The sequence below is a fragment of the Quercus robur genome, chromosome 8 (assembly GCF_932294415.1).
Source record: "Quercus robur chromosome 8, dhQueRobu3.1, whole genome shotgun sequence".
In the NCBI taxonomy this organism is placed as follows: domain Eukaryota; kingdom Viridiplantae; phylum Streptophyta; class Magnoliopsida; order Fagales; family Fagaceae; genus Quercus; species Quercus robur.
Genome location: NC_065541.1, coordinates 48,479,817 through 48,506,653, shown reverse-complemented (window position 1 = coordinate 48,506,653; position 26,837 = coordinate 48,479,817). Strand labels below are relative to the sequence as shown.

Genomic DNA, 26,837 nt, shown 5'->3' with positions numbered 1-26,837 from the left:
CACTGGTAGGTGCAGCACCTTATTAGTAGGATAGTTTGGGATCCATTTGTCTTTAAGTACCCGGATTTCAGACCCATCACCGACCCTCCAGCAGCAACCCTTTTTCAAAATTGGTTGAGCCGCCATAATGCTCTTCCACACATAGGACCCGTTGGGAACATCCTCTGCCTCCAAGAAATTACACCGTGGAAAGTACTTTGCTTTGAAACATTTATAAAGCAATGTATCCTTCTTCTGCAGCAACCTCCAACCTTGTTTAGCCAGCATTGCGAGATTGAAACAGCGAATATCCCTAAAGCCCATTCCACCCTCTTTCTTCGGTTTAGATAGTGAATCCCAACTCATCCAATGTATTTTCCTCTCATTTCCCACCTGCCCCCACCAGAATCTTGCGCACATTGCATTGAGCTCATCACACAGCTTTGCAGGGAGCTGAAACACCCCCATAGTGTACGTTGGCAAAGATTGAGCAACGGCCTTGATCAACACCTCTTTCCCAGCTTTAGATAACATTATCCCCTTCCATCCTTGAAGCTTCTTCCACACTTTATCCTTAAGGAAAGCGAAAGCTTGATATTTTGAACGTCCAACCAAAGTTGGCAAGCCCAAATAGGATTCGAAGCGGTCCACCTCCTTAACATGCAACTTGTTTTTTATCCAATCTCGCTGCCTACCATCTGTGTTGCTGCTAAAATATATAGAGGATTTATTAAAATTGATTAACTGCCCAGAAGCCATGGCATAGAGCTGCAATATATCCTCTATTTCTTGCACCTCATCTTGAGTGGCTCGACAAAAGAGAAGTGAATCATCCGCAAAAAGTAGGTGGGATATACTTGGGGCCCTCCTGCAAATAGACACTCCATGCAACTTGTTCTCCGCCTCAGCTTTGGCTAAAAGTGATGAAAATCCCTCTGCACATAAAAGAAATAGATAAGGAGATAGTGGGTCTCCTTGGCGGAGCCCCCTAGACGGAATAATGTGACCATAGGATTTTCCATTGATCCGGATAGAGAACGAGGGAGTAGTTACACAACTCATAACCCGCTCTATCCACACCTCAGGAAAGCCTAGTTTAGTCATAATGCCTCTAAGAAATGTCCACTCAACCCGGTCATATGCTTTACTAACATCAAGTTTCAAGGCAAGGGAACCTCTTCTACCTTTTTTGCGACAGTGCATGGCATGTAAGGCCTCATATGCAACAAGAAAATTATCAGTGATAAGCCGGCCAGGAACAAAAGCACTTTGCGTGGAGGCAATCAAATGGGGGAGGATTTGTTTCAATCTATTTGCCATGACCTTTGAAATAATTTTGTAAATAACGTTGCAGAGGCTAATGGGTCTATAATCAGTAATTTTTTCCGGTGACTTTATTTTAGGAATAAGAACAATCTGCGTATAATTAACATCAGGTTCCATAATTCCATTATTCAAAAAATCCAGCACTGCATTAATCACATCATCTCCAACAATATGCCAAAACTTTTGGAAAAAGAGAGCGTTCATACCATCAGGTCCAGGAGCTTTTGTTGGTCCCATTTGGAACACCGCTGCTTTAATTTCCTCTGGGCTATATGCACTGGACAACAAATCTCGCATATCAGGAGACACCTTAGGATGAACTGCAGCTAGGCACTCCTCCAACCTATCACATTCACCCGCCTTGAAAATATCTTCAAAGTACCTAGTAGCCACACCTGCTATCTCTTCCACGTCCTCCACCCATTCCTCATCATGATTCTTTATCCCTTGAATAAAATTCCTTCGTCTTCGTTGTGAGGCCTTGGCATGAAAGAATTTTGTATTCTTGTCTCCATGTTTAAGCCAAGAAATTCGAGACCGTTGTGCCCAAAAAATCTCCTGCTTAAGCAAGAGATCATCCAACTCCTTACTAGCCAATAGAAATTCAGCTTTACTTTCTTCAGTGCACTCACCCATATTCAACACCTCTATCCTCCTTTGAAGAGCCTTTATTCTGTCAGTGTCAGGATGTGTTTTTAAAGCACCCCAAGCATGCAACTCCCTCCCACACCCTTCAATCCTCTCTTTCACGTTGGTCATAGCTGAACCCATACCTCCCCTGTTATTCCAACCTTCTTGAACCACCGCTTCGCAATCTTCCCATAATAACCAAGCTTCTTCGAACTTAAACCCCATGTAGCTCCTAGAAGGGCGATACTTGGAAGTCTTTGTCTGGAGGATAATTGGCAAATGGTCTGATGCGTGGGAAGACAAGTGTGTAACCGTGCTCCTTGGAAACTTATTTTTCCATTCCAGAGTTGCAACAGCTCGGTCAAGGCGTTCTTTAGTGTTGGCGGAACCGGGTCGCTTATTATTCCATGTGTAGGGATAGCCAAGAAAGCCCAGGTCAGATAAGGCACATTGTTCCAGCACTTCTCTGAACTCATCCATATGCTTGTAATAAGGCGGCCGATGACTAAGCTTCTCGGCGGAGTGCAATATCGCATTGAAGTCTCCAATGCACATCCAAGGACCATCCACAAAAGAAGACAAGTGTGATAGCAGAGCCCATGATTTAGCTTTCTGACTAGTCTCTGGCCAGCCATAAAAGCAAGTGAGATACCAAACAAACCCATCCTCCTCAACCACCTTAGCCAAAATGTGATTCTCAGTGAAGTTGATAACATCCAAAGACACATCCCTCTTCCACAGCAGAGCCAAACCACCCCCTGAATTATGCTTCTTAACTATCAACTTATTAGGAAACTTAATCTCCCTGCAATGCTTATCAAAACCTTTTCTATTAAGTCTTGTCTCCATTAAAAAACAAACCGTAGGTGCTTGATCCTTCAAAAGCTTTTGAAGGCTCCGAACTGTCCAAGGGTTCCCAAGCCCTTGGCAGTTCCAACACAAGAGCCTCATTGTGACTGGCAAGGGTGTTCCGACACCCCTGCCTCTGCAAAAATTTCTAAATCATTTTGTGTTTTTCCCCGCTTGGACCCATGCCTCCCAACACTGTCTGCATTTTCCTCTTCCATAATGGCCGACGCACTTCTTTTCCCCAGATACGTGACTAAGTCTCCACTTGTTTCCTCAATAGGCCCACAATCCATGCGGAGAAGCCTATTCCACTTGGGCCGTGGCTTACAAGGCCCATTCTGTGACTTACCCAACCCGTGTTCCACATTTGAAAACAATTCCTCTTTTGCTTCAGCTCCACCTGGCCCTACCAAAATACTTTCCATGCATGTTGAAGCCGTTAACTTTGTAACAGTCACGTCCCCTTTAATCATGCAAGCATTAACTTCCGGAGAATCCGCAGCAGTTACTGGAATTTTGCCATCCTCATTATTACGCAAATCCTTTCCGTTTTTGTCTGCTGAAGCGGCATCCTCCGCCGCCGCCTGGGTTTGCTGCTTCCTACCCCGGTAAGACTCCTTCTCCGCTGCTTCATCCCTGTGTATGGATCGGCCCTGTCCACTTTTAGGTGGAGACCATGAACGTGCCCCCATTGACTTCAGCCACTCGCCGTACTGACAGTCCACCTCGCCTCCATTCTTCGACGCCGCAAAGAAGCCAGCACAATGACGAACGTCGTGACCCAGCAAGCCACAGTAATGGCAGAGGATTGGGAGCCTCTCGTACCTATAGGTAACCCACGTACGTCCCCCCTCCGAACCTGCTATGAAACCACCTCTCCGGTTCGGTTTCGATATCGGTAGCGCAACCTTAACCCTCATAAAGAGGTTCTGCGTTTCATGTTTCTGCTTCCTCTCTACTTCCTCAACAACCCCAAGCCTCCTTCCCACCTCTGCCGCCACCTTTGGAGACACCATGTCAAAGGGAGCCCCCCAAATTTGGACCCATAAAGAGACCGTCTCAAATTTCACATTTTTGGCCGTCATACCTTTCTGCCAGCTGAGTAACATTAGTGCTTGATTATCAAAAGACCACGGACCCCCTTTAAGCACCCTCTCCAAATCAAACTCCGTGTGAAATTTGAATTGGAAAAGGTTTGGACCAACTTCAATAATCTGAACACCATCGTGTAAACCCCACGCCTTCTTAATCGTATTATAAGCCGCCCTCTTATTGAACGGTTTGCACGTAAGGAATTTTCCAATTAAACTCTGTTCACAACTTTCGATTTCATCTTTCCTTTCTTCATCGAAAACCACTATAACTTCTTCCTCCTCCATTGTAAGTTTCATATTCTCCAATCTATCAATCACCTCATCCGCCATCGTACCCAACAAAAAGAAAAGACAGCCCCTTGGTACAGCCAAGGGAGGGAGTAAACTCGTTCAAAGACGAGAGAGAGAGCTCCTACCTAGAGGAGAGACAAATCAATCAACCCACAATTAGAGAGAATATTAAACACTCATCAAACCAAATAAAAATAAAAAATAAAAACAAAGAGAAGATTAAAAAAAAAAAATGAAAAGATAAGACAAGACAAGACAAGATAAGATAATGATATGGAAAGGATAAACCAAATATAAAACAAATACAGGAAAACAAATACTGAAAGACAACTCAAAAATAAAAGCAAATGTAATTTGTTGTAGGTTCTCTCCTTGCAGCAAAGAAAAGCAAACGCAATACATAAGCTTTTAGAAATAATGAAAAAAAGACAAAGTAACGTACCAAATTTAACAAAAACCAATTGCAAAAATCTCATCAATAAATAGGTTGTTGTGGCTGTAATTAAAAAGTATTAGAAGACTGTTGATTTGTTTTTTATTTTTTTGAATAAAAAAACCAAAATAGAAAAGAGCAAGTACACATATAGTTGAGCAAGAGCAAATAAAAAAATAGTGATAATAGTGAAAAGAAGATTAACACAGAATTGAGAGAACTAAAAAGAAACAGAGTTTGAAAACCAATGTAAGTGTGGTAAGTGTGGTCTTATTTTGTAGATAGTGTTTTACATGGGAGTTATAGAAGTATTTTTATCAAATTTTGCCTCTACTTAAACATAGAGTGTAGGGGTACTTTGAATCTCTATTCCAAATCAAGAAAGTCCCTTAAATAATAGTATAAATAACCTTATCCTTGTATTTCAAAAAAGAAAAAGAAAAAAGATAACCTTATCCTAAATTAAATATGTGACGATGTCTGTAATAATAATTAAGGATTTGGTTAATAGGTGTTCATAGAGCATTTGTTAATGTAACATTTTAGAAAAATTTTGATAGCATTTTAAGAGAAATATATTTAAAAAATTGTTAAAAAAATTAATTTTTTATTTTCTTATAAATAGTTTTTAAAAGTATTTCTCAAACCAACGCTATTACAGAATCAGTAATTTCTCAACACAGGAAAGATGGTTTTTAAACACAGGAAGGCAACAAACGACGACGTAGCCCGTACTTATAAACCATTCTTCTTCTTCTTCTTCGTCTTATAACAGTCTCTCTCACTCTTTTGCGTCTCTTATCTCCACTGATCTGATCATGCCCGACGCCGACCCAATTCCGGGCATGGATCCCACCGACCACCTCCCACTCGCTCTCCTTCCATCGGACCCAATACCACCCGCCCCGACCCGATCCTCCCCACCTGGATCCACCATAGATGTCCTCCCAAACATGTCAGGCTACTCCTGGGTTGCCTACGCGGCCTCCTCAATCCTCGTGATCTCACATTTCCCTTCCCCTGACGAAACCCTAATCGGCCCCATCTTCCGCCAGCTCCTCCAGCTCTCCTCCTCCGCCATCGCCGCCGTCTCCTGGTCCCCTGTCTCTCCCTCCAATGGCGACCTCGCCGCCGCCGTCGACAATTGTATCCGCCTCTTCCAACATGACTCCGCCACCTCCAAAGGTACCTTTTAAAATTTTGAGAAAAAAAAAAAAAAACTGAACTACATTATTGATGAATTGCATTTCTAGAGAATTTCATTTTCCCTGAAATATTGAATTCTGTGTCCAGGTTAGTGTGAAGCACTGATTTGTGTGAATTTATTTTATTTCCTATTTCTTCGTTTCAGTCTTTCTTGTTTTGATTTAATTTAATTTTATGTTTACTGTGTTTAATATGTCTGAATTTGCTGAGACATAAGAGCAGTGTGACTTAGATGTTTTAGTAACGAGAAATGCTATGTTCACAACAAATCCCAAGCAACAGGTTTTTTTTTTTTTTGATAGAAAGACTAAAACTTTATTTATGAAGATAAAGAAACAGATACATCATGGACAAGAGCTTGTTCTAAAAAACAAGGACACTCTTCAATCCAGGCAGAGAAATCATCCAAGCCAAGAGCTTGTTTTGCCAATAAATGAGCAGGCTTATTGCCTTGCCTTTTAACATGAGAGAAGGACACTTTCCTAAACTCATTACATTCAGCTAGCATCCCATATATCAGACTAAATACAGTTGATGGAGCATTCGAAACTTGCTTTAGAGCCTGAACAACAATCAATGAGTCCCCTTCTAAAACCAAGTCTCTGATTCCCACCTCCTTAGCAAAGATTATACAAGCTTCAAATGCCTTTGCTTCAGCTTCAACAATCCCCAATGGAGCATGAAATTTCTTGCTTAAACATGCAATGAATTTTCCTTCATGGTCTCGAATAATAACACCAGCACCTACAGCCTTTTGAGCCATAAACCTTGCAGCATCAACATTAACTTTATAAGAAGGAAAAATAGAAGGAGACCAAGCTACTTCCAAATGAGTTGGTGGATTCACTGATGTTCTGTTTGCTGACCAATATTCATCTAGGTAGTTCTTACACCAGTCAACCAACTTCAGACCTGCCTTCCTCGGCTTCCCATGAATCGCTTCATTTCTATTAGACCATAGAGCCCATGCAACAGGTTGTTGATGGCTATAATTGGAGTGCAAAAAAAGTAACTTCGGTTGTGGGTTCAAATTAGAACTAATAACAACTTACCGCCTAGGATTTGTTGTGAAAGTTATGGGAAGTAGCACTTCTCGTTAGTTATTACTGGTTCTTAGTTATTCTATTGGTACATAAAATTTGACAACAATGATAATTAATGTTGCACCTTGGATTTTATTTTAAAGGGTATGTATTAGCTATATATAACAATATTTTAAAATAAAGAAAGAAAAGCTTGTTTTTAAATTTACTCTCATAAATGTTGAGTTTTATGGCACCTTGGTTTTATATGAGAGTTGGATCTTTTTTTTTTCTTTTTCCTTTTGATTTGGATGTCTTAAAATGCGAAATTTGTTACTTATATATTCAGGTTCTTTTTGTTGGAGCCAGAATGCAGTACTTGTGCAATCTACAAAGGTGGAGGCGATCCAATGGACGGGCTCCGGAGATGGGATAGTTGCTGGTGGAATTGAGGTGGTTTTGTGGAGAAACAGTGGCAAGTCATGGGAAATTGCTTGGAAGCTTAAAGCAGAGTGTCCTCAAACTCTGGTTTCTGCAACATGGTCGATTGAGGGACCTTTGGCAACTGCAGTTTATCCTAGTGAACTGCAGACTGAAGAACCGAGGGTTGATGTGGCCAGCAAATGTGTGTTAGTATGCCACATGAAAGGAAAAAATGATTATGCAAAAACTGAGTTATATCATCCTTTACCTGTTTCATTGATTCAATGGAGGCCATCAACAGGAAGACTTTTGAACAGAGATGTAAAGCATCCATCAAGACACATACTGCTAACATGCTGCTTAGATGGAACAGTAAGGTTATGGTGTGAGACTGATAATGGAAGGGTCAGAAAAATTGGCAAGGAGACCAATGATCACAGAACCATGAAGCGGTCTTTCTGTGTAGTCGCTGTAATAGAGATAGACCAGGCCTTAAAAGGAACCCTGGGCATGGATGTATCTGTGTTGTGGGCCACAGAAATTGGTGGTCTTTTAAAATCTGGTGATGGTGTTAATCAATTTTTCTCCACAGAAGGATCTGAGCATGATGAGGCGGGCAGATGTGAGTGGTTAGTTGGGTTTGGTCCAGGAATGTTGGTATACTTTTGGGCTATTCACTGTCTTGATGACGTCTCCCCGATGAGGTTCCCTCGAGTTACATTATGGAAGAGACAAGAACTACAGGGATTTGAAGTGGGAGAACTTCGTAGAAGTAGTTTTTCAAATGTTAAAGACAGATTACTTCTTAATAAAGTTTTCATGTCAAGGAATCGCTTGTCTGGTCCACCAATGATCTGCTCTTTGATTCATTTATTACCTTGTGATTCTTTAGTTTGGTTACTGTTAAATACTCAAACATTAAATAAAATGGAGAATACATCTCTTAATAAATCCCAGACAGAGAACTATTTATCATGTTCTGCTACTGGAATTCTAAATTTAGGAGGTCATGCTGGAAAAATCATACAAGTCGCTGTGTATCCTTATAGCAGTGAAGTTGAATTGGCTGTTTCTTTGGATTCTAATGGATTGCTTCTTTTTTGGTCACTTTCCACCATTTCCAACTGCATATTGGGTCGTCCAACATTGATTCCAACATGGAAACTTTATGGAGAACTTGTAACTAAAGATTCATATTCCAAATATACATGCTTGATGTGGGCACCTTCAGTATTGGACGACAAACTGGTTCTTCTTATGGGACATATTGCTGGAATTGATTGCTTTATAGTTAGAATTGGCCACAATGAAGAAGAAAATATAGAATGTCACTACTTATTCACCGTTCCTTTCACCGGTCATGGTCCATATGAGGATGGTCCCACAAATATCTATTCAAATTCTTTGTCTTCAACTTGCAATAAAACCTTCAAGTATAATAAATTTATGATTTTGGGGATATGGATGAAAGGTTTTTGGGCTCTGTCATGGGAAATTACTCTCCATTCTTTTGATTTATCTGCAAGCTGCTGTGAATGTAATTTTGGCACTAGAGATGCTGCAGAAGGCAGCATGTGGAAATTTGAAAGTGTTTTTGCTGGTAAAAGATATTGTCTTGCTGTGAATCCTAGCTCATCATATTTACCAGATCCTCACTCCCATGATCAGGTTACAAGTTTTGCTGTGGTCTGTCCAGATAGTCTTACTTTTGAACAACAAAAGGTGACTTCAACTAATGATCCTTCTTGTAGTTATCCTGCATATATTATGGCCACAGGCTGTTCTAATGGTTCTTTAAAACTGTGGAGAAGTTACCTTGGTAGACCCTCAACACTTCATGTACCATGGCAGCTTGTGGGTATGTTTGTTGCACATCAAGGCCCCATTAGTGCTATATGCTTGACTGGTTGTGGGCAGAAGATTGCAACCGTCTCTACGGAATGTCGTCCAAATTCTGTCAGCACCCTTCATATATGGCACACTGTTCACCTTACAGGAGCAGGAACTTTTATGTTAGAAGATACATTATTCCTTGACAAAGATATAGTTGCTTTAAATTGGTTAACATTAGGAAACGGTCAGTTATTACTTGGAGTTTGCATGCAGAATGAGTTGAAAGTATATGCTCAGCGGCGTTGTGGTGGTCAGGCTTTGTTGAACTCTGGAAAAGCTTTGAAAATGGACATATGGATTTGCATTGCATTTTCTCATACTATCCCTCCCATCCACGACTTCCTTTGGGGACCCAGGGCTGCAGCTGTGATTATTCACGATACTTACTTCTGTGTATTTAGTCAGTGGTTGTTCCTTGAGCATAAAAAACATCAGGTTGAGTTCCATCTGAATTATAACAAGGAAAATTGCCTCAGTTGTGATGGTAGAACAGATGAGGGCATTCTTTCTGCAGTTTTCACTGATTATGACATTGGTAATTTCAAGGAATTGTCAATCGAAAATGGTAGTGGAGAATGCAAGTCTGGGCTGCCTGTAAAGATTAGTAAGAATGATTACATATCCAGCAATTTGTTTGTAGAAAAGGTTCCATTGATACTTGGTTCGGGTTCCAAGCTTGGTTTATGGAGCATGCTAGAAGTAGTGGAGAGGTTTGGTGGATCTGTGCCTAGCTATCACCCTGAAGCACTCTTTATGAATATATATTCAGGTATTATGAAGTGGAATTACTTGGTTGAAACTCTGATTTAAGTGCCATTACCTTCTTAAGCTTCAGAATTTAGAAGTTTGACTGAGATATAAAATAATTGTTATAATTTTTCATCTTAGGTGTAAAGATTAAAAAGTCAGAAACTATACTTCTTGAATCTTCCTTGTTTTGCTGTTATTCATCATTGGTCATATTTTACTTGTGCATAGAACATTGCTTATTCTAAGTGCTGGTAATTTTTGTTGGTGATAATTGCAAAGGAAAGAATGATTGATAAATTAATTGACCTGTTGGCTGCACTTGGGAACTTCGCCTGTCATTTTGTTAACATATTTTAAGTATTTCTTTGCCTTTTTTTCAATTATCCTGAGTTCTTTCTGTAGTTCTTATCTGATCCTTTGTGATGGGAGAACTTAGTGACTGATATATTGTTTATCAAGTTATCTTTCACAAGTAATGCTAGAAACACAAAAAAAATTCACTACTTGCTGAAATGGCAAGTTGTGATTGGTGCATCATCACTTTTACATGATCCACAACTCTTATTGTACGCCAATCACAACCTGCCATCTCAACAGTTGTGAAAATAGTTGTGCAATTTTTGTGGCATTAGACATTGTATCTTTCAATGTCAGCCTGCCTTCTTACGTCTGTATACTCTGTTTCAAGCAAAAATTAGTTTCGGCCAGTCTTTGGACAGCCTTTCTTGGATGTTAGCATAAATATCATGCTCCCATTAATAAAAAAATCCATTCAATTGGTTTAAATTAATGTGTTCATTTTTTTAAACTAATTCTATTTCTTATGTAGTATGTAGAGTAATATATGTTTTGATGGAGACCAAAACCTAAGCATACTAAATTTTTATTTTTCTTGCAACAAGAATGAAGGATTACATATGTGGGTTTGTGAATCCTTCACATTAATGCTCTATCCTGAAAGAACTTATTCTGATCAGCTAGCTCTCCTCATTCCCAATCTTTTATTCCCGTAAAATTTATCTGTGGTCACATCCTTGCTGATGCAAATGGACAGCCCTTAATTATGTTAGACATGGCAATTAATTTTTTTTAATAGGTAATAATATTATTCAAAGAAATCAACAAGTACATAGGTGACAATTGAGAATGGAGATCGTATGCAATGGAAGTTGACAAAGAATGGGGAGTTTGATATCTGTTCGTTTTACAAAAAGTTGAGAAGCCCCTTGCCCATTATTTTTCCTTGGAAAGGTGTTTGGAAGGTTAAGGCTCCTCAGCGTGTTTCCTTCTTTTGTGTGGACTGCTGTATGGGATAGGATCCTTACAGGTGACAATTTGAGGGGTAGAGGGATGGTTTTTGTTGACTGGTGTATCATGTGCCGTTGTAATGGGGAGACGGTGGATCATTTGTTACTTCATTGTGGTAAGGCTTATCGGTTGTGGAGTTTGGTGTTTAGATCTTTTGGGATTTCTTGGGTCTTGCCAAGATCAGTTGCGGATACTCTATTTGGTTGGTGGAATTGGCCTAGAAAGCATGTGTCTTTGGAACTTAGCTCCATTATGCTTGATATAGTGTCTTTGGAGGGAGCGAAATAGGAGGATGTTTGAGGACATGGAAAGTTTGGATGACCAGCTTTTGGCTTCTTTCAGTGGTACTCTGTTTGACTGGTCTAGGGCTTGGGGACTCACCTGTAGTGATTCCCTCCCTTTGTCCCTTACCTCTCTCCTATGTAATTAGTATCCTTTCCTTTCTTTTTTCTTTTTTCTCTTTCTTTCCCATTGTACTTTTCTCTTTGCCTTATGTTTTTCTGCATAAGGTAGTTTCTTGAATATATATCTTTATTACTTATCAAAAAAAAAAAAAAAAAAAACCAAGTACACAGGAAGTGTTCTAGCTGAAGGTTACACAAGAGTTCTAAAATTACAATGAATGATAAAGTTATGTTAGACATGGCAATTAATCAATCCTCTCTTGCTCAATACATGGCAGTCTGCTAAAGTTGGAAAAGTTGGAAAATTTTGCCTTGAAATTATAAATAAGGAGTTTGTGAATGTGTGCATCATGCATTTGTGTTTATGTGTTCTTCATATTCTGTTCTTCATTCTCTTGTGCTAATTACTGGTTCCCATGTAAAACTAGTTTTGGCATTTCTACACCAAATATTGCTTCTTTAGATTAGGATTCTTCAATTAGAATGCATTCCTTTCAATGTATCAATTGAAGCATGTTATCTCTAATGTGTTTAGGTAATTGGAAACGTGCATACATGGCTGTGAGGCATCTTGTTGAATTTCTTACCTCTAATTATGGTTCTAAGATGGAAACTATCTCTGCAAAGTCTAGCATCACTATCCCACAGATCCTTTTATCAAATTATTTTGAAGGAATTTTTTTGAGAAATTCAACTGATAAAGGATTTCAATGGAGTGGAGATTTGATCACAACATCGTCACAGTTTCAGAGCAGCACGAACCAATTTGCATTCAATTCTGAGTCTATTGCTTCCAATAATATATTCACTTCCTCTTCCACAAAATCTGAACTCAGTGGCTTTGTTAAGCCTCTTGAGAACTTGTATGAGTTAGCAGCTATAAACAACAAGGAGAAGATGCAAATTCTTGCAATAATAGATCTTCTTGGTGAAGTTAGTAACCCACACGCTTCTACCTATGAAAGTCTTGATGAACCTGGGCGAAGGTACTTCTGAATCTGATGAATTACATAGTTTCCTATGGCGTTCACATGATGTTTTTTGCTGTACTTTTGCAAGATCTACTTGCCAAAAAAATTTATGTTTCAAATGGATCTTTTCTATATAGGTCTATAATGATATAATGACAATTTTTTAGATAATGTAAAAACCATTTATTAAATGTTCATGGCTTATTTACTTATATGAAGAAAAAAATATGTCATGAAAGGCTAAAAGGAAATTGAGAACGTGTGATGGAAATTCATCACCCCCCCCCCCCCCCCAACCCCACCAAAAAAAAAAAAGAAAAAAAGAAGAAGAGAAAAGTAAAACAAGTATTAGATCACAAGTGAGTTTTTCTAATTTTTTGTTGCTTTAACATGAGTTATGCCCTCTTAAATCATGTCATTGCCACTCTAATTTGGATGTTGGTGCAGTTTGTTAACTTTTGTGGATTTTACAAGGCACAAATCAAACTGGTTAATTTTGCATGCAGAATGCGTGGTTAATTTTGTTGTGGAGTCATTTTATAGAGTGACTAAATTTTATGTTGGCTATTAACCTATTGTAACCCTCCTCCCTTTTCTGGGCTTGGGACTGGCTGTGAATAAAATATATGGCACTATGCAGAGACCACATGCGGAGTTAAAATAATACATGTGGTCAACCTTGACTAATTTGTTGAGGATCCATATCTGCGCCCAAAAAATTTGGGACTATAATTTGGTTGTTGTTGTTGTAGAACGTGTGGTTAATTGCTGACATTATTTTTCATATTTGTCCGTTCAACACCCCCCCCCCCCTCTTTTTTAGTGAGCATCATGTTCGGATTTTATTTATGGAGTTGCACTTTTTTTCCCCTTCAGGTTTTGGGTGGCATTGAGGTTTCAGCAATTACATTTTTTCCAAAAATTAGGTAGAACAGCATCCATGGGAGAGTTGGTTGTTGACTCTGGTATGATTGTATGGGCTTACCACTCTGATTGTCAGGAAAATTTATTTGGTGCTGTTCTAGCTAATGAACCATCTTGGCAAGAAATGCGGGCAATGGGAGTTGGATTTTGGTTTACTAATACCACACAATTGCGTTCACGGGTAATGTTTCCAGCTTTTATTATTATTTTTCTTGTTCCATGCACTATTTTAGGAAAATGGCTTAATCTTTAAACAGTAACAGAAAAGGACTATCCTCTTTATCTGAGTAACATAACCCACCTTCTTTGTTGTTCCTCGGACATTGAAGCAGAACCTTCCTATGGTTTATAATTGGAGAGTATTGAGAATGACTCTCTGCTTGTTGAATTAGAGAAAGTTGGATATTACGATTGATGTATGTCTTGTCAGATGATTCTAACATCCATCTGGTAGACTATAGTTACTATAGTTTGGCTTCTTAGCAGTATGTGAATTAGTGTTGTATTAACCAATGCTGGGATTTCCTGTAGCATTTGCAGGATAACTGAATGGACAAGAATATGCTGTTTATCCTGGCTGACAATTTCTGGTTCTGTCTGTTCTGTTTTCTTAGTGTTTATATGCTGGTGACCAAGCCAGTGACGCAAGGGAAAGACATTGATTCACATAAGCTATAAGTGTAGGTGTCTACAAGGCAGTTTTTAATTATCCTCTTACTATTATGGATGTAATCTGTGGCATCTTTATATTTATTGTCTCTGACTGTCAAACATGCAGTGCTTAGCCTCCCCCTCCGCGGCCCCTTTTTTGGCCACCAATCTTTATTTACGATAGTAGCAACACCTATTTCTGTAGACAATGTATTGGGCAGAGTTCTAGTCTGTTTTTGGATCCACTGAATCTGAGATTCTAATTCTTTAGGAGTACTTCAATTAATCCCAAATTTTTTGGGGTTGGCTATGGATCCTCAAGAAATTAGTTATGGTTGGCCGCATGTATTCATTTTCTCCATCCTCAACTGACTAACTAATTCCTCTTTCAAATATAATTATTTATTTTTTTATTTAAAAAAAAAAAAAAAGCAGAGTTCTAGTCTGTATCTTTACACTTTGACATAAATTTAATACAGGTTTTTTCACTGTAGATAGAGAAACTAGCGAGAGTACAATATCTGAAGAAGAAAGATCCTAAGGATTGTGCATTATTATATATAGCATTGAATAGACTCCAAGTGCTGGCTGGCCTTTTTAAAATCAGCAAGGACGAGAAGGATAAGCCCTTGGTGGGTTTTCTTGCACGTAATTTTCAGGTATGGTGTTAACCAATTGATTTATTTGTTGAAATCTAGAGAAAACAATTACAAACAAGGAACTTTTCAATTAGTTTCTGTGGAAGATGTTAATTACCCATCTCTTTCTTTTTCCTCTGTCAGTGTTATTGTGTGGCAATTTAGATAAACAATGAGCTTGTAATTTCACTAATTTTTGTTTGCATTAATTACTGCTACAGGAGGAGAAAAATAAGGCTGCTGCTTTGAAGAATGCTTATGTTTTAATGGGGAGACATCAGCTAGAGCTGGCCGTTGCTTTCTTTTTGCTTGGAGGTGATACTTATTCTGCTCTTAGTGTTTGTGTAAAGAACCTTGGGGATGAGCAACTTGCACTAGTAATTTGTCGGCTTGTTGAGGGGCATGGTGGACCATTACAGCACCATCTAATAACAAAGTATTTGCTTCCATCAGCAATCGAGAAAGGCGACTACTGGCTAGCAAGCCTACTGGAGGTTTGAGGGATTTGTATATATCATTTTTTTAAAAGGCCATTCTAGTAATCAGCTGCATGTATAAGATCTTCCTAGTTTTGATGATGTCATAACTTACTAGAACCTGTTCTTGATCTGCAGTGGGAACTGGGGAATTACTTGCAGTCATTTTGTATCATGCTTGGTTTCCAGATCAATCCTGTGACTGAAAAGTCTGCACTTTTGTCTAAACATGTTGCCTTTTTGGACCCAAATATCGGTCTTTATTGCCTAGCACTAGCCACCAGAAATAGCATGAGAAATGCTGTAGGGGAGAAAAATACTGCAGTTCTGGTTAGGTGGGCAACTTTGATGACAGTCACTGCCTTAAAAAGATGTGGGCTTCCTGTAAGTTCAATTTACAGTTCATGCTATTGCAATATGGGCTTATATGTGTGGAATGGTACATAGTGTTTCAGTTATGTTTTATTGAATAATTTGTTTATGTTCAGATTTATTACCTTTATTTATTTAAACCTATTCATGAAATCTTCCACTTTTGCTGCATGACTTTCAACCTACATTTGTGAGACTGTGACGTAGGATAAATTGGGGGATTTGTCTACATGTGCTCATGGTGGGTAACGTCTAGGAGGATTTGTGGATCTACAGTTTTAGAAGAAATGGTCAAGATTCAAAATTGGCTAAATTTTAATGAGTTTTTTTATGGCTATTTGTAAGAGAGAGAATGTAAGGTGTTAGGGTTTTGATAGGTGAGAGGAAGGGCTTGACTTTGGAATTGTAAGGAAGAAGGAAAAGAGAGGAATTTAGGGTGTTCATGGGCTGTATGAACAGTACCACAAGAGAGTGAAGAAGAAGAGAGAAGAGAGGGAGGAAAAAGAACAATAAGGCTAGGCCTCAATACTCAACATTGAGCACAAATATATGAGGATTCCTAGTTTGACTAGTATACTAAAAACCTAATAAGAGATTAACTTGGACTCAAAGAAAATAAAACCTAAGATACTTAGGACCTCTTTGAAAATTCTAGACTCAATTAAACTACCAAAATACTCTTGATTTGCTGGGATTGCGGGAATTACAATTTTGCTACTGATTTCAATTGACCATAACAATAAAATAAAAACCCAAATTTAGGGTGTTCATGGGCTGTATGAACAGTGCCACAAGAGAGTGAAGAAGAAAAGAGAAGAGAGGGAGGAAAAAGAACAATAAGGCTAGGCCTCAATACTCAACATTGAGCACAAATATATGAGGATTCCTAGTTTGACTGGTAAACTAAAAACCTAATAAGAGATTAACTTGGACTCAAAGAAAATAAAACCTAAGATACTTAGGGCCTCTTTGAAAATTCTAGACTTAATTAAACTACCAAAATACTCTTGATTTGCTGGGATTGCGGGAATTACAATTTTGCTCCTGATTTCAATTGACCATAACTAATAAAATAAAAACCCAAATTTAGATAAAGAACAATCGATGGGTCAGATTAAGTCACAGTTGGTTGGCACTTTATTCACTTGGAACCAGGCCTTCTTTCATTTCCATGAGTGTGGTCCAGATTTGGTATCCTTTCTAATAGCATGTATCTCTATTAATTTTTTCTTCTCTTCTTTTCTTGTTTGAGTACTCTGTAGCATACTACCTGTGTACTTGGACCGTGTTTTTTTCTCATCAATAAAAGTTTTTCTTCACTGATAAAAAGTAAAATACATACCCAAATTAACAATTGTTTTAAACTTAAAGACTCTTACCTGGCCCTTTAAAACTACACAAATTCTATTTCAATTGGACTTCACACCTGGGCTCTTGAATAGATGAATTTGCAAAGTAACAACAAATCAATCTTCCACACTGCATCAATCTGTAAATGGAAGGTCAAGATACTAAAAGTTCTTTTGTAGTTACCCACTCATGCTATTCCTATTTGTCCTTTCTATGGACATCTAGCAATTACCATATTTAACATAATCATGCATGTCATATGGTACTGAAGATGTGATGCTTGGATGAAGCAATCCATAATGGTTGAAAGTCATACTTCTTTTATAGAATAGAATTTGTGAGAATGGCATCCTATCCTCACAAATAGATCCTTCAAACAACCATAGTCTATCTAGAAGGGCTTTTGGAGTTAAGATGTCGGTTAAGAACCTAAAAAGCCTGCTGGAAGCTGACCAAAGTTTGGCATATCTAACTTGCTATATACCCCAACACTATACTCCAAAGATTGAAATTGAAATTCTTATAAAATTTCTTATAGTTTGTAAGGTATTTTTATCTGTTGAGTTTTCTTTTGTCGGTGACTAATCCAACCTTAGACCCTGTCTATGTGTATATTATCATGTTTCTGATACAGAAATGTAACCAATATTTCTCATATTTGTTGTAGCTTGAGGCTTTGGAGTGCCTTTCTTCTTCCCAGAGTGTACTTGGGAATACAGATGAAGAGAGTAATGATGCTGGAAATTTTGAAATTCTATACAGGATTCTAAAGCCTTCTCCACGTGATTCGTCTAACTGGCTTTCATGTGATGTAGCTTTCCAGCTGGAGTCCCTTGATAAATTAGATTTGGCACTTCCATACTTCTCAAAACTGATGAGAGAGCATCCAAGTTGGCCAGACACCATTATAGGATCTGCTGGAGCTAGTACATGCTCCAAGGAGTATAACATTCATCAACATGATAAATTACTTCAGAACTTCCAGCATAAGTTATATATAGGGCTTGAACAGTTAGAGCAGAGGTGTTCCTTGGTTCCTGCCCATATAATTAGCATGGTATGTTGTCTATGGATTATGATTTTATTTATTTATTATCATATCTGGCATATACTTTCCATCGACTGATTTATTTTTGCTTAATTCCTTTAACAGATGTTAGTCTCACTGTGCAATCACGGGTTCTTGTTTATTGGATACGATATATTGCATGGTTATAATTCTCAATATCAGTCACAAGATGAGAGCCATACAGTTGACAGTTTCCACAAGCCACTTTTGAAGGCTACCCAAGAGATTTCCCTCTTATTTTCACGGTTTATTACTGTCTGCAGTATAAGTTGCTCTCAACCAAAGTCGGGTTATATTGAGAATGATGTGTCTGCTGAAAGTAGGTCTAAGTGTTTAGATGCTTGGGGGTACTTCTTTCAAGGGCTTATATTGTCGTTGTGGAGTTTAAGAGCTAGTTTGAGAATGATTTCCAACTGTGTCACCCAAGATCTCATCAAGAAACCCCTTATTTTCCTTGATTTATTTGAGTATATAGTACATGTTGCATCTGCTTGGCTTCAGAAAAACTCAAGAGTGCTCATTCTGATGGTGCAACCCCTCTTGATCATGTATACTAATGGGCACATGCCAAATGAAGTTGATATAATGAATTTGAAGAAACTACTTCCCCAGATTGCAGAGTTGGGGGCTCAGAATCTATTAATAGATGAGAAAGCAAAGGGCCTTCAGGCTTTAAATAGTGTGCCAGATAAACAAGCTGTAGATGCAATGCATTCAATTCCAGAAGATGAAAGATGGAAAATTATAGGTGCTTGTTTGTGGCAACACATGGCGAGATTCATGAAACAGAAGCTGGATTTGGTGTTTGATAAAGTTGAAAATAAATTGACTGGCAGTACAACAGAAGAGATCAGGCTGGTCTCATTGAGCTTGGCAGAGTTACTGAAGACCACACTCACAAATCTTTCTTCTTATCATGTAAAACAGGTTGCATCATTTCTATGGCACAAAGTAGAGAATGGATTGCCGGTAATGACTCTTATATGGTTAAAAGGATCTAGCCAGCCTCACCCCAGAGTCTCCTATGAGGGTACTGTAAGTGTTGATATCATGAAAAACAAAGATGAGTCTTCAATTTCTGAAATACTATGGGATATCTGCGTTGGTTCTGAGATATTATTTGAAGGCTTTGCACAAGATAATATAAATTTGTCACATTGTTTTGATCATAAACCCTCTAAAGCATGGAGTGATAGATGTATGGGTTTGGGAGTACATGAAACAGAGGAATCCAACACTTATGATGGTATGATTAGCAGTAGTTCTACCAGCAGTGAAGCTGGATCACCAGCTAGAGGGCTATTTCGTAATGGCCCTACTTTTCTAAGTTCCTGGCAGAAAGATACAACGCTTAAAAAGGAGGTTACAACTTTCCAAAACCCTAGAGAAATCTATAAGAGAAATGGGGAGCTTTTGGAGGTAATATTACTTTCCTTTTTTGTTTTATTATTTGTTATTAAATTTGTCTTTTTTTCACAGTATATATTGATTGTGATAATAAAAGATCTTGGTATTGAATGTATTGAAATATCTAGAGATGGCATGTAGGTTCTGAAAATCACAATTTCATAGCTCTCCCTAGTGCATTCTACAGTGACTAAACCTTATTTCTTGAGCAGGCATTGTGTATCAACTCTATTGATGAAGGGCAAGCTGCACTTGCTAGCAATCGTAAGGTTAGTCTCTGTACACAAACTCTAGCTTGCATTCTGAAGCATTCAATTTGGTAGGCATCTGGTGTACTTATCAAAAAAAAAAAAAATTTGGTGGGCATCTGGTGAAAAATTATATTTTTGTTTCTAAATTGCTCCACTTTGTGTCTGTATGATCTTTGGCTTCCAGCCAGAGGTATATATTTAAGTTTTGTTAAACTGTCTCAAACAGTGTAGTTGTGTCTATTATACGTATTGCATTCCACATGAACATCTAAATGCTATGGTACTCCTGTTGACATGGACCGCTATATATGGATGTGGGCTGCTAGGAAGCACGGACACTTCATTTAGGGTGCCGTACCCGTGTCGTATCCATGTCGTACCCGTGTCATAAAGGTGTCGTACTGGCCATTTCATATTATAATTTTCCAAAAATTGCTTGTGTCATTGTGTCGTACCCGTGCTTCCTAGGTGGGCTGGCATGTCTGACAAAAGGTAGAGGAGAACTTTACAGATTCATCTGTTTTTGGATCCTAAAGTTTCCAATTTACCAATGTATGTTTACAATAAAAAAGAAGTTAAAACCCTGCATCTTTGGGAAAATTATCATATGTGATTGCAGGAGTTGTGTGAACTTTTTTGAGATAGAAAGTAAATTAATTCACAATCTGTTTCCTTGTCTTGTCTTTATCTTTGCTAAATGCAACTCTTTGAAAAAAGAATATTTCATGTACTGCTTGGATGAGTGATCAAACGGGTTTTTCCAATTTTACATGATAAAATGTTACTGCTTGGATGAGTGATCAAGCTGGTTTTTTCAATGTTACATGATAAAATGTTTAGCCTTTTTCATAATCTGTGTGCCTCTCATAAATTGTTAATCTTTGTCCTTTATTCCCTCCACCCCCCCCCCCCCCAATTTATTTACTAGCTGCATCCTGGTAGCCTCTTTTGAAAAAGAATTCTGGCCACTCTAAGGATGATATTTAGAAGTTCTTTCTCCCTTAAAATGCCAGTGATGCACTAATGCAAAGCATCCTGCTGGCACCTTAAAATCTTGGTTCTGTTATTTAGTTTACTACTCACCTGCTCTATTTTTCAGCTTAAATGTTGTGCATGAGTGCATCATTAAAGTTTCAACTTTCAAGGGACAAAGAACTTCTAAATATTGTTCTTAAGAGTGAATTATAGTGGTCAGAACTCTGAATTCTTTTTCTATTTTAGGAAATTGTGTTTTTATTCAATGTAGTTATAAAAATTACCAAGTCCATCAAAAGCAGGAGTCTAGGGCAGTGTTTATTCATTTTGCTTTTAGCCGCAGTAAATATCTACAGAAAATAAGTGTTTTGTTGCTACCTTTGTGTTCCTTGATTATATTTTAGCCTTTACGTGTACCTTGCATACTTAGCACAGAATGATATGCTAAAAAAGTACTGATTGTCAAATTCTACCTGAATCAGGGCATACTATTTTTTAATTGGGAAGATGGGATGTCTTTCAGTGGTCAGTCAGACTATATCTGGTCAGAAGCTGATTGGCCAAAGAATGGGTGGGCTGGCTGTGAATCGACCCCAGTTCCAACATGTGTATCTCCTGGCGTTGGTCTGGGAAGCAAGAAAGGGTTACACCTTGGGTTGGGCGGAGCAACTGTTGGTACAGGCTCTTTGGCAAAACCCGGCAGGTACTTGACTGGTGGTGGAGCATTTGGGATTCCAGGTTATGCTGGTATTGGTGCCTCTGGCTTAGGTTGGGAGATTCAACAAGACTTTGAGGAGTTTGTTGATCGACCAGCTACTGTGGAGAATGTATGCACAAGGGCTCTCTCAAGTCATCCCTCTAGGCCTTTCTTCTTGGTTGGTTCTAGTAATACACACATTTACTTATGGGAGGTAAGAAACTTTGATACACATTGTAACATTTGCAATTACCTATCAAAAAATTGTAACATTTGCAATGTTTTATCTGGGAATTTTGCGTTAGTTTGCTTTAATTTATGGTCCTGGAATATTCTTGTACATTTTGTGGAGCAAGGGGGAATCCATTTAATATTTTCTACTTATCAGAAAAAAGTGAATCCTGTCAAGGTTTTCATTCTAAAAAATAATCCAATATATTGTCTTTTTAAGATAGAATTATCTCTTCCTTGATTGAGCTTGAATAGATAGTTCTATTGGTCATAGCAAGGGGATTTTCGAGTTGATTGTAGCACAGTTGTCTCAGTCTGCATATTTAGTCTTTGAGCTTCTTGCATTAATCATTTGTCTGTTCAGCAGACAGACATAAGGCACTAGACTCCATGGGAAATAATTTTTTCATGTTGAAGCTTACATGTTATCAAGCAAACCACCAGGCCATTCTGAGTGGTTTCGATATTCCCACAAAACACCACCAACAAGCTGCAGGCAAAGCTGTAGAAGTGTGGAGTACAAATACAATGAATGGACAAATGTTTGAATATTGAATGAATTTTTTGAATTGTCCATGTCTCATTGTCGCTTTTTAGGCATAATGATAAGGCTAATGTTTGTAATAAGTGCAGTTTGGTAAAGATAAAGCTACTGCAACTTACGGGGTGCTGCCTGCTGCAAATGTCCCTCCACCATATTCTCTTGCATCAATATCAGCTTTACAGTTTGACGACTGTGGACACAGATTTGCTACTGCTGCCTCAGATGGAACCATATGCATATGGCAGCTGGAGGTAGGAGGGAGGAGTAACATTCGTCCTACGGAATCATCTCTTTGCTTCAATACCCATGCGTCGTATGTATTCTATCTCTGTTAGTTTCATGAGGCAATTCAAGTCACTCTTATTTGCAAGAATTCATGTTTTGTAAGAAATGTGTGTTTCTTTCGGGGGTGTTAGGCAAACCACAGAACTGGTACTATTTTAATACAACTTGTACCAATTGAACTAGTTTTCCTTTATATCCAAGTTTGTCTAGACTTAAGATAGAACCAATTTTGGTGGGAATATATACGTAAAAATGCCAATTTTAAAACTAGTTTTTGATAGAAATGTGCATGTAGAGACACTAAAATCTAAAAACTCATTTTTGGAGGAGATGATCTTTTGAAAGAAATTTAAAACTTTTTTTTTTCGCCAAATGGGAATGTAAACTAAAAACAATCCAAACCAGTTATATTGTTTCTAGCTGGCCAGGTTCAATGACATGCCAAGCGCCTTCTTGTGTTTTCAAATAGTACTAAATCTATTATTAACATTTGCAGGGATGTCACTTTTATCTCTTCAAGCGGATCAATCATTGCTGCAGCTGGAAATAGCTCCAATGCTGTTAATGTGGTTATATGGGATACATTGGCTCCACCTTCCACCTCTAGAGCTTCCATTATTTGTCATGAAGGTTTTCATTTACATTTGAATCTGCATTTGGTTGCATTACTATTTTTGTCCACCCAACTCTATGGATTTTAGTGAAATGGATATAGAAACATTCAAAGTAGGAAAAAGAATGTACAAATTCATTATGTGATTATACTCACACAAGGAGAAGCAGGCATTTACGTTAAGATTGTTTAGTTGTCTTATCCTGACAATAAGGTGATTTCTTGGTGGTGACATAATCATTACAAAAAATGTTGACACAATAAAATTGTCTAATTATGTCAGTACAGACGATTAGTGCTGGCAATTATGAACTATGTAAGGTGAAATTTGATGTTACCGAATCGGGAAATTAGACAAAGGAATCTGTTAATTTACTTGCTCTGTCTCTCATATTCTTCTTTTTTCTTTTGCTTTTTTTCAGTTTACTACAATAAGAATTCTTTATATCCTATATATATAAAAGATGATCCAGGTTTTGACAGAATCATTAGTGAAAGTTTAAAGTTAAAATCATATACCATAACATGCATCAGAACTGGTACATTAAAATCACCCCCCCCCCCCCACCCCCCCCAATCTTTTTTTAGGTGGTCTTGCCATATTTATTGTCTTGTAGGTTGCTATTTCAGATGTGATTATTTTATGTATACATTAAATTGGTAAATTTTCTCTTGCCTGCTGTAGTATTGACAATTCCCTTCTCTTGTGAAGGTGGTGCCCGCTCCCTTTCCGTGTTTGATAATGACATAGGAAGTGGTTCTGTTTCTCCTCTTATTTTGACTGGTGGTAAAGATGGTGATGTTGGACTCCATGACTTCCGGTACATTGCTACTGGTAGGACTAAAAGACACAGGCACCCTGATAATGGTGAACAAAGCATTACATCTTCAAGTATTGACATGCGAACAGGGGACCAGAATCGAAATGGGATGCTTTGGTATATACCAAAGGCTCACTTAGGTACATTCATTTCTTTTTTATGTGATAACAAGTTATGCATGATGCTTTAAATCTAATTTTTTTAATCAAATGGTCTGAAGGGAGTATCACCAAAATATCTACCATCCCAAATACTAGTTTGTTCTTAACTGGAAGCAAAGATGGAGATGTCAAACTTTGGGATGCCAAAAGAGCTAAGTTAGTATATCACTGGTCGAAATTGCATGAAAGACACACCTTTCTGCAACCAAGCTCTCGAGGCTATGGCGGAGTTGTTCGGGTACCCTTTTGCTCTTGCAATCATTTTAAACTTTAGAATTAATATCTAAGTTTGTTAACATAACATAGAGTTTGGTTTGGTTGTGGGAAGAAATTTCTTTTAGATGTATCCCTGTACTAAAGCAAAAACATATTCGTATGTAACAGGCTGCTGTTACGGATATACAAGTTTTTTCACATGGTTTTCTTACATGCGGTGGAGATGGCACTGTAAAGCTGGTAGATCTCAAATAGTAGCAACATGGGACACAAGGAATTCTAAGCCCAAGATGTCTCTGCTCATGGGAACTATATTTGCCCAATGATACCGTAAATTTTTGAATTCCATATAAAATGGTTATTAGGGGAAGGCAAAGGTCAGTGCAATTTTCCATGCTGCTCATTCTGGTGCTTAATTCACATATCTTTACACGGTCAGCAATGCATACATCTTTCCATACCCTTCATTTTTGAAAAAACTCGGTGTGAGAGCCTCGGATGCACCCAGCCTTTTGTGTAGTTCCTTCAGACTCCATTAGGAAGTGGAAAACTCATCTCCTTTTTGGTAAAACCCTTCCTTGACTCTCATCCAACGGTTTTTGCCTGGGTAAAACAGTGTAAATGAAGGCCACTGTAGTAATTCATGTAGCCCCTTCCGGAGCCAACAAAAAACCCCTTTCCTGTTATATGCCCTAATTGAAAGGAATAAATATTGACAAAAAATTTCTGAAGGAAAGATACCATTCAGGATACCTGGGTTAAGTGAAGATTTTTGTGCTGAGTACATACTGTTCACTGCTCTTCTTATTCTGCAGTTTAAGCTATGAAGGACAATAGAGAGTTCCAATTTTTGTATAAATATATCTTCCAGCTATGTAATTTTGCATGTATACGTTTGAAGGAACATACAAAATTGACCTTTTATGGTCCAAATCTGTTGGATTCTATAATTTGTTGAGTAAATAAACATTTGTAATTCTCTCAAACACAGCTTCTGGTGATTATTTTTTTCTTCTCTGGTTTATTACCACTTGCTATTTATTGGTTATTGTAATTGGAAAACTAAAATTTAGATTTCTCTTATCTTTTCTTGTGTTCTAAGATATATATACACACTCAGGATTTGTTTGAATACCGTTTATTTTGCTGAAAACTGCAAACACTGTAGTAAAATAATTTTTAAATGTGTGAATAGTACTGTGGGACCCATTTTTAATGAAAGTTTTGTTGAAAAAAAAAGTTTGTGAGTTCTGTGAACAGTGTACGAGACTCAATGACAAACACATTCAAGTAAAAATTTTGCTGATCAAAGAGGTAGTGGGTCCCGTGCACAGTGCATGAGACCCACTAACAAACAAAATACCACGGGAAACGTGCTTCTCAATTAAAAAAAAAAAAAAAAAAGGGGCAAACGCAATACTATAGACACAATCTAAAGGCATACTCAATCCCCTCCACCACCACCCCCCCCCCCCCCCCCCTTCTCTCCTATTCCTTTTACCTTCAGAACACTAGTCAAAATACAATGAAAAGCTTTTGAGGCTATTCCTTTGGAGGTGGAGGCAAAATCTTTTGAGGATGGCTTACAGTTTGCAAAGGATGTGGGGTTACAAAAGTTTATTTTGGAAGGTGACTCTCTTAATGTCTATTGCGCTCTTGCTAATCTTTCTCCTCCTTTAGCTTCTGTTGGACCTATTATTTATGGGATTCAGGCTTCCTATCATGATGTTCGAAATGTTATGTTTTCATGTGCGTAGGCTGGGGAACAAACCAGGCCATTTTTTAGCTAAACATGCTGCCAATATTGTTGACTTTTCTGTTTGGATGGAAGAAAATATTTATTTCTTAGAACAAGATCTTCATCATGATGTAATGTCGTTTTCTATTTAATGAATTTTCAAGCTTTCTTATTAAAAGAAATGTATCTTAGTTGATAACGTTATTGCCCCCAATCTCCATGGGTGTTTTAATTCCTTTTTTTTTTTTTTGGGTCGTGGGAGAGTCCTTATCCAGTCCTCCTCATGGTTCAGATCTTTTTTCTTCTGCATTTAAAATTAAAAATTAAAAAATGATTGGGCTTTTATTGGGCTGAGCTGAGTATGGCCCAGAAAAGCCAGAACTAAATATCAGGACCAAGCTCATCCCCGCAGTGAAGGCATGAAGCTCCAGGCCAACTTATATTACTTTTTTTTTTCTTTTTTTTTTAAATAAAATTTTAGGTTAGGTTAATAGGGAGAGGATTGAAGCTGTGTCGATGGAGTGGGTATGGAAAATAGAAGCTTTCCCTAAGATCCAATTTTTTCTTTGGTTATGTTTACATAACAGTGTACCTACCAGAGAGGTTTTGGGGTTGAGAGGCCTGAATATTGATGCTTCCTGTAGTTTGTGCAACCGAAGTAATGAGTCTGTTGATCACTTGCTGAAGGGGTGCGAGTTTGCTAAGGAGTATTGGCAGCAACTTCATTTTCCGACCTGCTTGAGGGAGACTTTCAACTTATCCATTGGTGATTGGCTTGAAGTAAATTGCAAATCAGATGTCATTTCTAGGTGGATGGGGATTCCTTGGAAAATTTTGTT

At 38.1% G+C, this 26,837-nt stretch overlaps 1 protein-coding gene across 2 annotated transcripts; it reads left to right on the top strand.

Annotated features, from left to right (window-relative positions):
* Positions 1-5,271: 5,271 nt before the first annotated feature.
* On the top strand, positions 5,272-25,246 carry LOC126696776 (uncharacterized). 2 transcript variants are annotated; one of them, XM_050393494.1, is made up of 16 exons: positions 5,272-5,787; positions 7,180-9,915; positions 12,144-12,594; positions 13,456-13,684; positions 14,649-14,813; positions 15,014-15,286; positions 15,407-15,652; positions 17,658-18,047; positions 18,144-19,478; positions 19,679-19,735; positions 21,175-21,603; positions 22,254-22,477; positions 22,946-23,079; positions 23,775-24,023; positions 24,104-24,282; positions 24,429-25,246. In XM_050393494.1, the coding sequence occupies exons 1-16, from the start codon at positions 5,421-5,423 to the stop codon at positions 24,513-24,515; spliced, it is 7,551 nt and encodes a 2,516-aa protein (XP_050249451.1). In that variant the 5' UTR covers positions 5,272-5,420; the 3' UTR covers positions 24,516-25,246. The 2 variants fall into 2 exon arrangements, with proteins under 2 accessions (XP_050249451.1, XP_050249452.1); XM_050393495.1 differs by having other exon boundaries at positions 5,577-5,787; positions 7,200-9,915.
* Positions 25,247-26,837: the final 1,591 nt, after the last annotated feature.

Bases quoted from the DNA above. Each gene is read 5' to 3' on its own strand.
- LOC126696776 (XM_050393494.1), top strand. From the start codon at position 5,421: ATGCCCGACGCCGACCCAATTCCGGGCATGGATCCCACCGACCACCTC. The intron at 5,788-7,179 runs GTACCTTTTAAA...TTATATATTCAG, and splicing joins TGACTCCGCCACCTCCAAAG to GTTCTTTTTGTTGGAGCCAG. The intron at 15,287-15,406 runs GTTTGAGGGATT...CTTGATCTGCAG, and splicing joins GGCTAGCAAGCCTACTGGAG to TGGGAACTGGGGAATTACTT.